At 40.9% G+C, this 14,242-nt stretch overlaps 3 protein-coding genes across 3 annotated transcripts; 1 reads left to right on the top strand and 2 right to left on the bottom strand.

The window, feature by feature from the left end:
- Positions 1 to 8,011: 8,011 nt before the first annotated feature.
- Positions 8,012 to 11,668, top strand: LOC117206368 (nitric oxide-associated protein 1). The gene is made up of 5 exons (XM_033445648.1): positions 8,012 to 10,034; positions 10,167 to 10,463; positions 10,562 to 10,883; positions 10,996 to 11,216; positions 11,291 to 11,668. Exons 1-5 carry the CDS (start codon positions 8,798 to 8,800, stop codon positions 11,470 to 11,472), a joined length of 2,259 nt encoding a protein of 752 aa, XP_033301539.1. The 5' UTR covers positions 8,012 to 8,797; the 3' UTR covers positions 11,473 to 11,668.
- On the bottom strand, positions 11,490 to 13,371 carry LOC117206377 (spermatogenesis-associated protein 6). The gene is made up of 6 exons (XM_033445658.1): positions 13,149 to 13,371; positions 12,712 to 13,071; positions 12,517 to 12,636; positions 12,339 to 12,439; positions 11,916 to 12,245; positions 11,490 to 11,805 (listed from the first exon to the last, which is right to left on the bottom strand). The coding sequence occupies exons 1-6, from the start codon at positions 13,194 to 13,196 to the stop codon at positions 11,736 to 11,738; spliced, it is 1,029 nt and encodes a 342-aa protein (XP_033301549.1). The 5' UTR covers positions 13,197 to 13,371; the 3' UTR covers positions 11,490 to 11,735.
- Positions 13,372 to 13,508: 137 nt separating this feature from the next.
- On the bottom strand, positions 13,509 to 14,102 carry LOC117206386. The gene is made up of 2 exons (XM_033445671.1): positions 13,861 to 14,102; positions 13,509 to 13,804 (listed from the first exon to the last, which is right to left on the bottom strand). Exons 1-2 carry the CDS (start codon positions 14,100 to 14,102, stop codon positions 13,645 to 13,647), a joined length of 402 nt encoding a protein of 133 aa, XP_033301562.1. The 3' UTR covers positions 13,509 to 13,644.
- Positions 14,103 to 14,242: the final 140 nt, after the last annotated feature.

Below are 14,242 nucleotides of genomic sequence, written 5' to 3'. Positions count from 1 at the left end.
GGTTATTACAACTAATCTAATTCTATTCGATATCATAGTAAAAAAATATCTTGTTACAATGCACAAAAATTCGCAACTCCTTTTTCCTTTCAAAATTTGATCCTTTCGATTCGCCACGACAATGTATATAGGCGCGATATTCGCACACTTCGTATCGTATAAATACATAAATGTATGTATATGTAATCCATTACTTGTTATCTTAAGATCAAAGGGACGTTGATAGATATTATCGAATGGTATGGAGAGGTATGGAGAGCGAGAGAAAGAGAGAATGAGCACCTTGAATAGTGCAGGGTATAGAACGTATAAAGCAGTATTATCAAGAGAGACCGAGAGAGAGAGAAAAGTGTCGGTAATATTTCCAAAAAGATTTTTATTTGTGATTCTATCGTTAGGTATTGCTTAATGTTCTCACGAAATCTAGTAGATCCTTACGACGACGTAACAAGACGCGGAAATAATTTAGTTCGTTCGTGACCGCATCGGTACAGTTAGTAGCAGAATTAATTGCAAATCCACGTTTTCGCCAGCGAATTAATCAAGCTATTAGTTTATAAATTAAGTCGACATTTATAGACATTTAATAAACTGTAAATTAAGGAGAGGATACGAGACAATTTCGATGATTAACGGTGTACGGTGTGAAAAACGGACGAAACCATCCTCCGTGAAAAATGCCAACGAACTTGCTTGACCCGGGAGGAAGACCAGTGGCCTGATCTGGTATCGATCACACATCAAATTTCCTACGATTCCGCGTTTCGTGGCATTACCGTATTCCATGTTTTTCGCCGATCGGATCGCTAAAACATCAAACCGGTCTACGATTTCTACGATCTACCCTGTGTACGCTCTGTAGCCTTGACTTTATTGTAGCAAACGCGTACAGATTTACATACATATGTGCCTAAGTACCTTTATTACGACTGTGTCGCGATATCGCTATCTCTTTTGCCCCTTTTCTTTTTGTAACAACGACATGCAAATTATATTCATCGGCGAAACTCGTCGCGCGTATCCGTCTCTTCTTCTTTTATCTTATTTCCCAGAAACGAACATCCTTATAGGTTCGCCTTTATAAGGATCCTTTTTGCGGTGATACGTAACGTACGTACTACTTAGGTATGTACATGCGATCAATGATGTCTCGTGATGGTTCAACGCACACCAAATAAAAATATGGAAAATAGTAAATATTTTCTGCGGAACGAGCGCGATAAGATTAAGCAAATGGTATTTCTTTCTCGCTTGTCGCGATGTACAAAGCGCGATTTCTTGCGATAAAGACAAGCTGTTGAACAAGCGAATCGAAGGCAAACTCGTGAATAGATAATGAGAATATTAGGAGTGAATTAAAGGCGAATACCCGAATAGAAATGCAACGAGGTTCGAATTGTCGGATAATTTTCGAAGATCAGAGACATTTTCGACGAATATATAATCGTATTACGTGTAATCTGACCTATTACGAGAAACGAGATAACGAGTTCGTCTCGCGTGATATATCGGTACACTTGTCTGCGCGACATTGCTCAGAGACGTTTTTACAAAACAAATTTCCGAGGGAGGGAAGAGGATAACGTTGCTTGCGCGTTGGCATTCTTACGATAACATTACACGATTTTGCACGATATCGATAACGTCGTTATTGATAAGCTTGTCAATAAACAATAAATTCTGTAATCTGTAATTCTGTAATCTACAGCCTCGTGCAAGTTTACGAAATTGTTGCCTAAGCGTCCTACGTAATCGAAAATTATTTCGAATAATACACCATAAATTGAAAAGACGTTTAGACGTTTCGTCCGATATCTCTCTAGACCTTGATACGATTCGCTTTCCGGTGGAATCATTCGATAGGACTCGAGTCTCGAAACGATCGAAAGAATCGAATCGGTACGATCGCTTGTAACCGAGCAGGCAGACTCAGAAATGCTGAATATTGCTGAATTTTATATTATATTATACTACGTACCTTCCGAACGGTCGAACGAGTTGCAACGAACATACCAGTTAGCATAAACGATATTTATAACGATACGTTAGACACGGGACTCGTGCCAGACGCGTAAAAGCGATTTGGACCCGTTTTATTCTCGAAAACGAGTATCTCTCGCGCATCGTCGAAAATTTGCTCGCGATCTGCACACCTGTTTGACTTTCCATGTCAAAACGTGAATAAATACGAAGAAACGCGGGTGATCTTGTTAAAAAGCTATATCCTCTCGGATTTTGAAATATGTTCTAAAGCTCGACATCCTGAACAGCTTTTTCCTATACGTATATATATAACAGGCGGTCGGCCTTATTTATTTTTGAATTATACACGAAAATATCCCGCCGCATGTTTTTAGTTTTCAAGCCGAGTTGGATTAGTAGTATCAGAGAGAAAATTACCTCTCTGGTAGTACATGGTAGTAAGGGCCGCCGCATTTAACCGCATTTAGCCGGCTATCATTTAACTCTTAATTAAGAATGAATCGTCACTCTGTTTCAATCGTAATACAGCCAAGTTCGTTGCTTTTTGAAGAAAACCAATTGTTTACGAGTTTCAAATTTCCTGTGTCAAGTGATTCCAAACACTAACGTTTTTTTCTTTTCCACGTGTTTTTTATCTCTTTTCAACTTAGCAGGATTCAATGAATCATTACTCAAATACTCCATCGTACTATGTGCTACTAATGCAACGTAGTAGCTTGAAAGCTAAGGCCGAGCGACGATATATTTTTGCACGTAACTGGAAAACTAAGGCCGATCGTCGATTATACGTGCAGGAAAAAGTTGTTCGGAATGTTGAGCTTTACGACGTATTTGAAAATCATCGAAATCGGAGAGAAAGTAGGTTTTAGACAAGTTCGCCGAATCATGATTTCACGCGTTCGATATACGTGTACGTGATAAAAAAAATGTGATCAGAAAGGAAAAGAGAAGCGCGTTCTTTTGCTGTACGGATATCTTCTGTATCGTTACATATACTCTAATCGACCTTTTTCGTTCTTTGGTGTAGATATATAATAGTCGTTTATTCCCCCGTTATTTATTCCATTCTAGTGAATAGCAATGTCGAAATATTGGCACTGAATAAACGCGAACCAAGTATTTTGCGTGAATTTGAAATTAACGAAATGAAATTAATCAGAGACATTTTTCTGTTAGTACGGACGATGGACGGAAACTGCGGTACAGATTGATCGACGTTTGCAACTTGTCGTTCTTCGTACACCACAAATACATAAGTACATACATTGTATAATCGGACGCCAAACGCGTAGTTGCATAGTTATTTTCTGACATTAGCGTGGACAAGCAAATATACGGTGTGAGTGAGCGATACAAGACAATGTACAATGCAGTTGTACAATGCGCAGCTGAAAAAATGCAGGCCTGATCGGTTATTTCGTACAGACCCAACAAAATTATAACGATAAGCACCGCGTGTTAGCCGAAACTATCATATATGTATGTATATAAACAAAAGAATATAGCGACGCGTGACGGCGAACGATAGGAAACACATATCTACATGTGTAAGCATAAGACGCGAAGAAACTGATCCACACAGAAAATTAGCTCGAGCGCGAGTAAATCTGAGCAGCCTCGATTCGATACGACCAGACACGACGACGAAATTTAAAATAAGCGCTTATTCAAACTATTAGTGTACGTCGTTGTGTTCGCAATGGAGCAGTAGCATTCATATTGCACGCGTGGTGAGATGATCGCTATAATCGAAGACGGATTTCGATGGTGTTTAAGATGTAAGCGAGATAACTCGGCATCGAGTGTCGGTATCTAAATTATCGAAACTAGGACATACGATTAACAAAATACACTCGCAAAATGAAGAACGATTCATTGGAAAGGAACGTAGATACTGGATCGTATTCGAAAGCTTTCAGAATATATATTCCACCCTGCGTGATTAATCCTGGATACGTGACCCAGCTTACGGCATTTCGAAGCGATTTCTTTGTCGACGACCGATTCACATTGATCTCAAGGGAAGAAGAGTAGAAAAGCGAAAAGCTTAAGCGATCTTAACCCAAACCGAGCATGTAAGAAATATCGTGTTTCCGCTTGTTACGTATTTACATTTCTTCTCCAATCGACCACGTTGTTTCTCATTCCGTTCTGACTCCTCGCTCGCTATCGAGTCGTATTTACGGTTGAAATTCATACCTTCTTGGAAGGATTTATAGAGGCGGAGTTTTAACGAACGCAGACTATTATTACAAGGCCCGTTCACGTAACCTCGAAGAACACACAAATTCGTGCTATCGAACTGTCCCGTTTTGTGACCAAGTTTTCAGGAAAGAAGAAGAAAGAAAATACAATATCGTATAAAATAAATCATTTTTAAGCGACTTAAACTCAATTGTAAACGGTAATGTTCAAAATGTGAATCAGACAGAAAATATTGTATGGCTACGTGTACCGTCCCGTAACGGTACTTTTGCCAAAACCATTTTCCAATAGAAAATTATCGAGGATATACATAAGTAAATATATATTTTCTTATATTTTCTTTTGTGTGTGTGTGGGCGTGCATGCCTGTATATTTTATGTATATATCTATTGAAAAGGAATTTCTATTGGAAAATGGTTTTGGCAAAAGTATCGTTACGAGACGGTACGACGTAAGCATACAATATTTTCTGTCGGATTTACATTTCGAATATTACCGTTTACAATTGAATTTAAGCCGCTCAAAAACGGTACTTTTATTTCTTTTCATCTTAAAGTACCTTTTAAAATTCTTGGAAAATATTTATCATATATATATATATGTTGGGAAAAACCCTAATACCCTAGAGTCCGGACTTTTACTATAGCGGCACTTAAATAATAAAAATAAGGAATAGTTTTAATGTTCCAATATTAATTTATGACGATGGGTTCGTGTATCTGACAGAGGTATGAAATGATTATATGGCTCTCCTTAAAAACAAAGATTGACCCGAGAAGCGGGGACAGGAATATATAAGGGCAGCCTCTTTTGGATTAAAAGTTAGAGTTCGAGTTAGTTAGTTTGTTAGTGAGTGGTTGGACGAATTGCCGATTGGGTTATCGGGAAATTACCCGAATCGAGTAGCACGTTGATACTTGTCCTCCCGTGGACCGTGGATTCGTTATCGAACCTGAATTCGTCGTCACCATCATCTCGACCATCCTATTGTCTCGTCCTATTACTCATAGCCTCTTGTAGTGTCATATATAATAAATAAATTTGTAATGTTCAGGATTTCGGGTGAACCTCTGTTTATGTCTCGGACAGCGCATCTGCCCTTTTCCAAGTTGAAAACATTACAATGCGGGTCTCATAAAGAGCTTAACTAACACCCTAAGCCCTCGATGAGTCAACTCCAAAGTAAACAACTGATACCAATCAGAAACGCCGGAGGATATGCGCTCACAATGGTGAGAAGGAAATCCCAGGACGGAGAGCTAGTACGTAGGGAGGCTTCCTCAGAGTTTCTTAAACCAGTCTTCAAACAGTCTTCACCAACACAGTCATACTCTCCGTGTAATACTAAACAGTGCAAATGAATCACTAAACAGAACATTACTCATAATATATAATAAAACATAATCGATGCCATTTGCATAGTCTTAATTCTCGCGCGTATGCAATAAATCTAATTAGAAATTGAACTATGTTACGAGATGCGGGAAAACTAGGCTAGAAATAGAATGATGTAGAAACAACGTTGAGGGTATAAAAGTCACACTAAATTAATTAAGTTAAATGACCGAGGACCCGAGCGGAATGAAACGTTAATAACGCGTCTTCGTCAAGGTTTTCAGTTAGGAGGTTATTGGCTCGGCAGCATAACGATCACGCCGTTGATAGATCAAGAAGCGAAACTACGTCGTTACCAGTATTCGAGTGATCTCGTATCTGTGTACGCAAGCGAATCCATACGTCGTAGGTTCCAACTAGCTTATTGCATCACTCGCGCTTATACGCGTGGCCATGACCGTCCACAGATAGAATCGTTTCGACCTTTGGGCCGAATTCGCCCAAATAAATGATTGTTTCTCGATAGATGCAACATGGAATACTAAATAATCGACTCGATGACAATAATTTGCTACCGCAACGCGTAAGACTGGGAAATGCAAATAGATTCGTTTATCCAGAGGTTAGAGTGTCAAAGTTAAATGCACGGTACAAGGACTCGTTCGATTACAGATTTCTGACGATGGAACGCGTCGCATTGATCGACAGTTATACTCTCTTTCTAAACGTACATCGATCTCTGTATGGATTTAGATTTTTGCTCAACGATATCCTTTCGTCGTTAACCGCGACTTTGTTCAACTCGGTAAGACTATCGTACCGAGCAGTTTTGAGAAAGTCTATTTTCGACGTTTGAAATATCCAAGAACGACGGACGACGTTTATCCAATCGGCACACTCGGAGTGTTGTTCGTTGGGACAAATACATACTTAGAAATTAAAATAATTCTATAAAAATACGCTTAATCGGTGACAACGAGCTGCTGAGCAATATTTCGGAACTTTTATGCCGTTTGAAAATTGCTTACGATTAGCATTGGTATAAATCATTGATTTAGTAGCTTGAATCTTTTTGGGATATTCTAATCATCGGTAATATTTGCTTTGTTGACACATAATTCTTGTCGCTCTCCTTGTTCTCTGTTCTTCCTCTCCTGAGAATAACAATAGCGTGTAATGTGTCTGTGCACGATCTCGTCCGCCTTTATCTATTGCCTATTGCCTATTGCCTATTGCCTGGCTGCCTGTCTGTTTGCCTGCCTGCCCGTCTGCCTGCCTGCCTGCCTGCCTGCCTGCCTGCCTGCCCGTCTGCCTGCCTGCCTGCCTGCCTGCCCGTCTGCCTGCCTGCCTACCTGCCTGCCTACCTGCCTACCTACTTACCTACCTACTTACCTACCTACTTACCTACCTACATGCCTACATATTACCTATATACGCATATACATATACGCGTACATATATCTTTTACGATCGAAGAACCGCCTTTTCCCGCGTCCAAGCAAAGCAAGCTCGATCAGTGGATGACTTCCGGTAAATTTGTCCTTCCTCTTAGTTCGATGAGCCCACCTACTGAAATTTAAATGATATTCTACGAGGGAAAGATAAAAATCGACCGAATATCATGAATTATACGTTGTCGTATCATAAATTAACGTTATTCGATATCGCGACTAAGGATGGACGACCTCTGTGCGGCTGACACGAGTTAAACTCGACGACCTCGTACGTGCATGTCACTAGTCACGTATGCTTTGTCGATAACTATTTATACGTATGTTTTTTCTACGTTGAACTATTTTAATGTCAAAGCAACGAGAGAGAAACAAGCACGCTACATGTGATAGAATCCCAAGATTCGCATTTTTCATTGTCTTTTACTATTCGTATGCAAATTGTCGCAAGACACGTATATAAACATGCTTGCATATAACATTGAATGAATTTATTTTATAAGCATCGTAATCTGCATTCTTATATTACTTACGTTATCGCTTTTTGTCTCAATTTTATCATCATTATCCCTTTACGGAAACACGTATAATATAATATTTGAACGAAATCGATCAAGTAATCAAGTGATCAAGTAATAGAGACGTTGCTGCCATCTATAGCTCACAGTATGTATGTATGTACATACGTACAAGAACATCACGGAGATGAACATTGTTTTACCTTTATCCTTGAAACGTTATACCTAATGCATTTCATGAAAATCGTAATGAACTGTATTTGAATTCGATAAACTGTCGTCTCATTCCTATTGGCATTCTTATGGATTCGAATATATATATATATATATATATATATATATATGTGTGTGTATTGTATACATATGTATTCAATTACAGCAAATGTAAAATAACACTTACCTATGCTCGTATATACATATGTATGTAGTAAAGAAATATCGTCGATGGAATTTTTTAAACAAGACCATTAAAAATAAACCAATACGATTACACGTATTATATGGAGTGCGGCAAATATGCAGAGATCCAGGTATTCAACCCTGACCGCCTTTCGTGTCTTCGACCGATATAGCTCGTACCGCACCCTTCCCCTACTATCGAATCGTTTCTTCAATTTTTCTTTTTAGTACTTAAATTTGCTATAGTAGAAACGACAATGGAAAGACTTCTGTGAGCTGCACACCGTTTACACGAAAGTGACAATTTTTATTTGCGTGCGAGTAACGAGCTAGAATAAACAAAACGTTGTATAATAACGTTGTATAATACCAGATAATATATTATAAAATGCCGCTACTCGTACGTATTTGTACAACTTTTGAAATATAATGAAATATAAACGATAAATATAAACGTTAAAGCGTTTATCCCTAATATAATCTGTTAATCGATCGAACACGTTTTACAGTATTTACTGCTTGAGATATACTTCAGATGTACAACAAATGTCGAACTTGATCGAGATATCGATCGATGGATACATCACTTTTCAACGTTTCGCTAACACGGTAGTGTCGATTCATTCGACTCGTAACTTCATTCACGTGTGTACGTCTTTGGTGGACCAGAAGTATTTTGAGGTTATGTGTAATCTCACAAGGCGATATGTATTTTATTTTACCAAGCTGGACGTAACGGCCGATACAGTGCAATGATTTTGGTAGATTTTTCGATCGTAAAATGTCGGTCGTTACAAGTTTGAATAATGTATCGATAGATTATAAGAGAAAGCATCTCTATAAAACGTGATATCGTTGATTATTGATATTGTATCTTCGCACAAATCATCGTACAAAACTCAGATATGAAATTTTGGTTGTTTCGATTACATAATTACGGTGTATACCGTAATTTGAAACTACGACACTTTGGGCATGCGACTTTGCATAGAAACGCTGAGTCGATCGAAGCAAAGGTAGATCCAAGGATTTTGGCTCTCAGAGATAAATTGCTGTATTGTGATTACTTGGATTCTGGAAATGTTAAAATGGGGTTTCTAAAGCAGAAAAAGTTCGAGAAATTGAAATTCAACTATGAGCAAATGCAAAGGTACGAAGAAATTGCTTATAAACCTGCTTTCAGTGTACTGCTGAACGATCTAAAGGAAGGTAAAAATAAGATCGTCGTTGACCAGGAAGAAAAGAAAATGGAGGATAATAATTGTGAAAAGGAAACTGTAGTAAAACAAAAGCCTGTACACATGCCGTACGAGATGGTAGATTCGTATGAAATAATCGATTCGATATCGGATGACACTGAAAAAACGAGTTCGACCGTATCAAACGAAGAATATAAGAACTTGTACGAAAAGTATCTGGAGTTGAAGAAGAGCGGTTTGAGCGAGCTTAGTTTCAAAGATTTCATAAAGTCCATGGAAGACGATGTCGATCGTTCAGATACGGACGATCTGCCAAATTCGGAGTTGTGGAAAGTTTCAGATACTTGGATGTCCGATTACGAACAGTTCGACGACACTTTGCTCGACGTGAGTCGTTACGGTACATCGGATCCTAATTCGAACGTAAGTTGTGTACCGTGCGGTGGTTGTGGTGCGTTATTGCACTGCAGGGATCCAGCGATCCCTGGATATTTACCGTCGGAATTGTTTTCGTTTAAAAGCGACGAAGACTTGAAATCCATGACATGTCAAAGGTGTCATTTTTTAAAGTTCTACAACACGGCTTTAGAAGTGAAAGTATCGATCGAAGATTATCCCAAGTTGTTGAGAGTGATCAAAAGTAAAAAATGCGCCGTCATACTTATAATCGATCTGACCGATTTCCCTTGCAGTATTTGGCCCGATCTGAAGAGCGTTTTGCATCCTTTTACTCCTATTTTCCTGGTTGGGAACAAAGTCGACCTGCTGCCCACCGATAGCCCGTCATTCCTCGAGAACGTAAAACAATGTTTATTAGATTCCGTGATCGACGTAACCGGCGTAAAGAGGGAAAACATTACGCACGTGCAACTTATGTCCGCAAAAACTGGATACGGCATAGAGCATCTTATAAACAAGTTGCAGTACAAATGGCGTCACAAAGGTGCGTACTGTCTATCGCGTCTCCTTCGTCCTAACGAGAGAAATCAGAAAGAAAGTTGTCAGCGTCTATGATACGTATTCATTTAAGAATTGTTAGTTTCGCTGATTACGCATAATCGTTGATATGTTTCAGGTGACGTTTATTTGGTTGGTTGTACAAACGTTGGCAAATCTTCCTTGTTCAATACTTTGTTAAATTCTGATTATTGCAAAGTACAAGCTATCGATCTGGTGCAACGCGCTACGGTGTCTGCTTGGCCGGGAACTACGTTAAACTTGCTCAAGTTTCCAATTTTAAATCCGACTGATAAAAAACGTAGGTTAAGAACAGTGAGGCTTATCAAGGAGAGGTTTTATAGGACGCAAGAATCACATTACAAGAACTATCAGTTTGAAATGACGAAGGATATGAAGTTTGCGACGTTAGAAGGTAGCCGAGCAATTTGAACGTATTATCGTCAATCTTTCTCGAGTTGTTCGACTTCTTACGTTCGTTCGAAAAATTTTTGTTCGTTCGTTTGTTTGTAGAGCACGTTGGTAAATCGTTTACCAGGAAATCGTTGAAAGACGCGAGAGCAGATCCTTTTTCCGAAGTATCGCACAAGGCCGTGTCTAGAAAACCGGTTTTAGACGAATCTAGACCAGAGTACAAACAGAGCCGTTGGTGCTACGATACTCCTGGTACTATTCAGGCGGATCAAATACTAAATTTGCTAACGACCGACGAACTGTCGCTAACGTTACCGCAAGAAATTATCACACCGAGAACGTTCATGTTTAGACCGAAAGAGACTGTGTTCGTGGCTGGTATGGGAAGGTTGGACTATCTCGAAGGAGAATACTTCATACGGTAATTAGTATATTCTTCGTATCTCGAAGATTCGTACACGATACATATGAACGTTACACAGAGTCATTAGTTATTAAACTGGAAATTCTTTCGTTCTCTGCCTTTGGGATAGATGCACGCTGTTCGCGAGCGAGCATCTGCCTATAACGATGTGTCGTACCACCGATGCGGACGAGGTCTACGATCGATTGTTGGGGACGAGTGCTTTCCGCGTACCTATCGACGACTCGGAACGATTAAAAGTATGGCCGAAATTGAAGCCGAAAGAGATTAGACAGATAACCGGTGTGAATGGCGAGGAATCCGTCGCTGACGTTGTACTGTCAAGTATAGGTAGGTTGAATTGGTAAACGATAGTCGCAGCGGTGAATTGCGTCGCGTTTCATTTAATCCGTTATAATCGACAGGTTGGATCGCGATCACGCCCTTGGAAAACGAAAGCGTCTCATTAAGAGCGTGGACACCCGAAGGTCGTGGTATATACTTGAGATGCCCGGCGTTGTTAAAGAAATCGGTGAGTCTTCGGGGTGCAAAGGTGCGTGGTACTCCGATGTATTCGTTGGGTCGGCGAGTATACGTTAAACGTTAAACAATAACTCGATTACGTTACGTTATCAGAATCATTCAGCACTTTATTCTCACGTACGTTTACACCGAATGTCTCGGTTCTGCGTAAGTACATAATTTTGTAAAACTATCGCGATTTTTTGCAAGAACTTTGCTCCTTTTCTCCCCTTTGTCACGCGTATACGATGTAATAAAGCGTTGTCTCGTTGTTTTTCTTCTCTCCTGGTAATTTCATTTCACTAACGAAAATGGTTAACAGGCAATGGATCTTGCGCGTTTTACTTGCTATCTTTTGCCGTGCAACGCGACTTTACCTTTCTCTCCGTAAGATGGACGAGACGTTGATCGTAATCCTCTGCAAAAATAAGCACAAAGAGAAGAAGAGAAAGAAGAAGAAAAGATTGAAAGTAGTTGTGGAAGACGTTGGAAAGACGATGGATCGCGCTACGCGCACGATAAACTTACGTAGAGATCCGTTGTTGCGATATCGAACGATCTTTTTGCGGATGAGCGGGATTATCGGGAGAGATCCTGCCGTCGCATTCGTTGGAAAAGTAACATTTGTACTTGAAACAGACGGGGCAGCTGTCGAAGATGTGTAGGTTGCCACAAACGGAGGATACCCGGTAGTGTCTTGACGGCACATCGAATTCTGTGTCGGTATCGGTATCGAGGTAAATATCGTTCCGACACTTTGATCCGTATTTCATCGGATGGTAACACCGATCGGTCCGAGCGAGTTCGCCTTCACACGAGTATTCCACGTGGTTACACGGATCGTTTCGACACTGTGTGCTGTAAAAATCGAAATTTTACAAAGTCGAGATGGCAATAAACGTCGTAGGTAATAAATAAGCAAGGAAGAGGGAATCGGTGGTATATACTTACAGATGGCAAACTTGAGCTTTCGTCTTGGTTCGACTATGACAAACCTTCCTCTGCCTGATGATACCTTTGACGGGTCGTTTCCTGTGAGCGTGGGATTTTTGCTGAAAATTACGATTGATGGAAAGATGAAACAGCGTAGCCAAAGGTAACGCGAAGTAACGCGAATATAGCGTTTTACCTTGGAATCGATGGTTTTCGGATTGACGATGTATGGCCTGTCGAGGTTCGCGTCGTAAATCGTTTTCACCTCTTCTATCACCGTTTTCGTGGAAATTTCGATTTTAGGCGCTATAATACCCTGTTGAAACGGTTTGCCTTGGAATTAGTTTAACGGAGAGCGTGAGTATTACAGTCGGAGAGAAGGGACACTAACGGGGAAATACTTGGTCGGGTCCATGAGCAGATCGACGTCGACTCCGGGCAGCAACCGTTTGCAATAAGTTACCGGATAGAGCAGATCGGCCAAACTGGTCTGAAACGTAGCCAAAAGGATGGGCTGGTTGCACGGACTAAGCCATTGTATCAATTCCGCGTGGAGAGATTGTTGCTGCAGAATCCGTTGCAAGTCTGTCAAAGCAGCCAGCCGTGTGAAAGTTTTCTTAAAGTTAAACTCGTTGTGAAATAATAGCGGAAAAATCGGTGATACTCTATGAGATTCTAGGGTGGAACCAAAACTGTTTATTCGCAATGCTATTTTTCCGTTCGGACATAGCCATACACCGGGGCACGTAATCTGAAAGAGGTTATTTTTCCAATTAGTTCGATTGGAATATCGATCGGACGTTGGACGACTCTCGGATGGCTACTTACGGCGTGTAATTCCAGTCGTATTTTCACACAGAAACCTTTGCCCGCCATGATCGCCGCTGAGATAGTTTGGTTCGGTAGCGAGCGCGACTATCGAGATATCCGCTACTTATCTGAAGATCATTTTCTTGGATGGCGGTTTTAGCAGACGGAGGGAATCCGTGAGGTGGCGAATCGGCGGGATAAATGACGCGATCGCCGTTTTATCGGTGTGTGTTTTTCGGCAAACGTATTCTCGGTAAACGGAGTGTACGGCGTGCAGAGTCGATGTGCTGGCGGTTGTGGTCGGTGGTGGTGGTGGTGGTGGTGGTATTGGTGTTGGTGGTGGTGGTGGTGGTGGTGGTGGCGGTGGTGGTGGTGGTGGTGGTTTATGGTAGTGGTGCGTGCCATGTCGGCGCGGGATCGGCGTGGCTCGTTCGTTGCCAGGAAACGGAATAGGCACAACATCGATGTCGAATTTTATCGACGATCGCGACAAACGATAGCATAGCCGCGTCGTTTAAACTTTGAAAGGTATTCCTAGAAACTTCTCGGTCGGTAAACCTCTCTGAACGTGTCGTATTCGAAGCTCGTTAGCGATAAAATCCGTTTGTTTTCGGCCAAACGATAACCTTGGATCGTTGGTTCGAGCTATCAAGGGTTCCGAGAACCAGCCATACCTATGAAATTGCAATCGTTTATATTTCCGGATGTAGCGTGTATTACTAGGGCGTACTCCATATTGACGGTCGGTGGCTTGAACGCGTAAATATCCTTCGGTGAGAGGACCAGTCGTTTCGAGATCAAATCTACGTACTCTCGTCGAACCTCGGAAGCCGGGATCGCGTCGTGTTTTGCGTAAAACTTACCGGTTAGAGGTTTCGTACGCGCGATAGCTACGAACTTTTCTTGCAGGCGAAAGTACTTTTTCTCCTTCTCGTATCGCTCGGTATAAAATCGCAGTTTCACAGGGTTCATGTCGCTTTTATCCGTCCGTCGTCAGCCCGTGCGAATTTCGTCGATTCGTGCGAAACGCGCTACTGGAATTTTTCGTACGCGGAAAATTGGTCGGCGAAACGGCGCGTGAGAGAAACAAACGAACGGACAAACGAACAATG

The sequence above is a fragment of the Bombus bifarius genome, unplaced genomic scaffold (assembly GCF_011952205.1).
Source record: "Bombus bifarius isolate JDL3187 unplaced genomic scaffold, Bbif_JDL3187 scf7180000008006, whole genome shotgun sequence".
Lineage (NCBI taxonomy): Eukaryota > Metazoa > Arthropoda > Insecta > Hymenoptera > Apidae > Bombus > Bombus bifarius.
This window is presented reverse-complemented; position numbering and strand designations above follow the sequence as displayed.

What these genes read in the sequence shown, in the direction of transcription:
- LOC117206368 (XM_033445648.1), top strand. Translation starts at nt 8,798, where the DNA reads ATGAAATTTTGGTTGTTTCGATTACATAATTACGGTGTATACCGTAAT. An exon ending in GAAGTTTGCGACGTTAGAAG is followed by an intron (nt 10,464 to 10,561) that starts GTAGCCGAGCAA and finishes GTTTGTTTGTAG; the next exon opens with AGCACGTTGGTAAATCGTTT. An exon ending in GAAGGAGAATACTTCATACG is followed by an intron (nt 10,884 to 10,995) that starts GTAATTAGTATA and finishes CCTTTGGGATAG; the next exon opens with ATGCACGCTGTTCGCGAGCG.
- LOC117206377 (XM_033445658.1), bottom strand. Translation starts at nt 13,196, where the DNA reads ATGGCGGGCAAAGGTTTCTGTGTGAAAATACGACTGGAATTACACGCC. An exon ending in TACGACTGGAATTACACGCC is followed by an intron (nt 13,072 to 13,148) that starts GTAAGTAGCCAT and finishes AACCTCTTTCAG; the next exon opens with ATTACGTGCCCCGGTGTATG. An exon ending in TCGCAACAACGGATCTCTAC is followed by an intron (nt 11,806 to 11,915) that starts GTAAGTTTATCG and finishes TTATTTTTGCAG; the next exon opens with AGGATTACGATCAACGTCTC.
- LOC117206386 (XM_033445671.1), bottom strand. Translation starts at nt 14,102, where the DNA reads ATGAACCCTGTGAAACTGCGATTTTATACCGAGCGATACGAGAAGGAG. An exon ending in CCACCGACCGTCAATATGGA is followed by an intron (nt 13,805 to 13,860) that starts GTACGCCCTAGT and finishes GCAATTTCATAG; the next exon opens with GTATGGCTGGTTCTCGGAAC.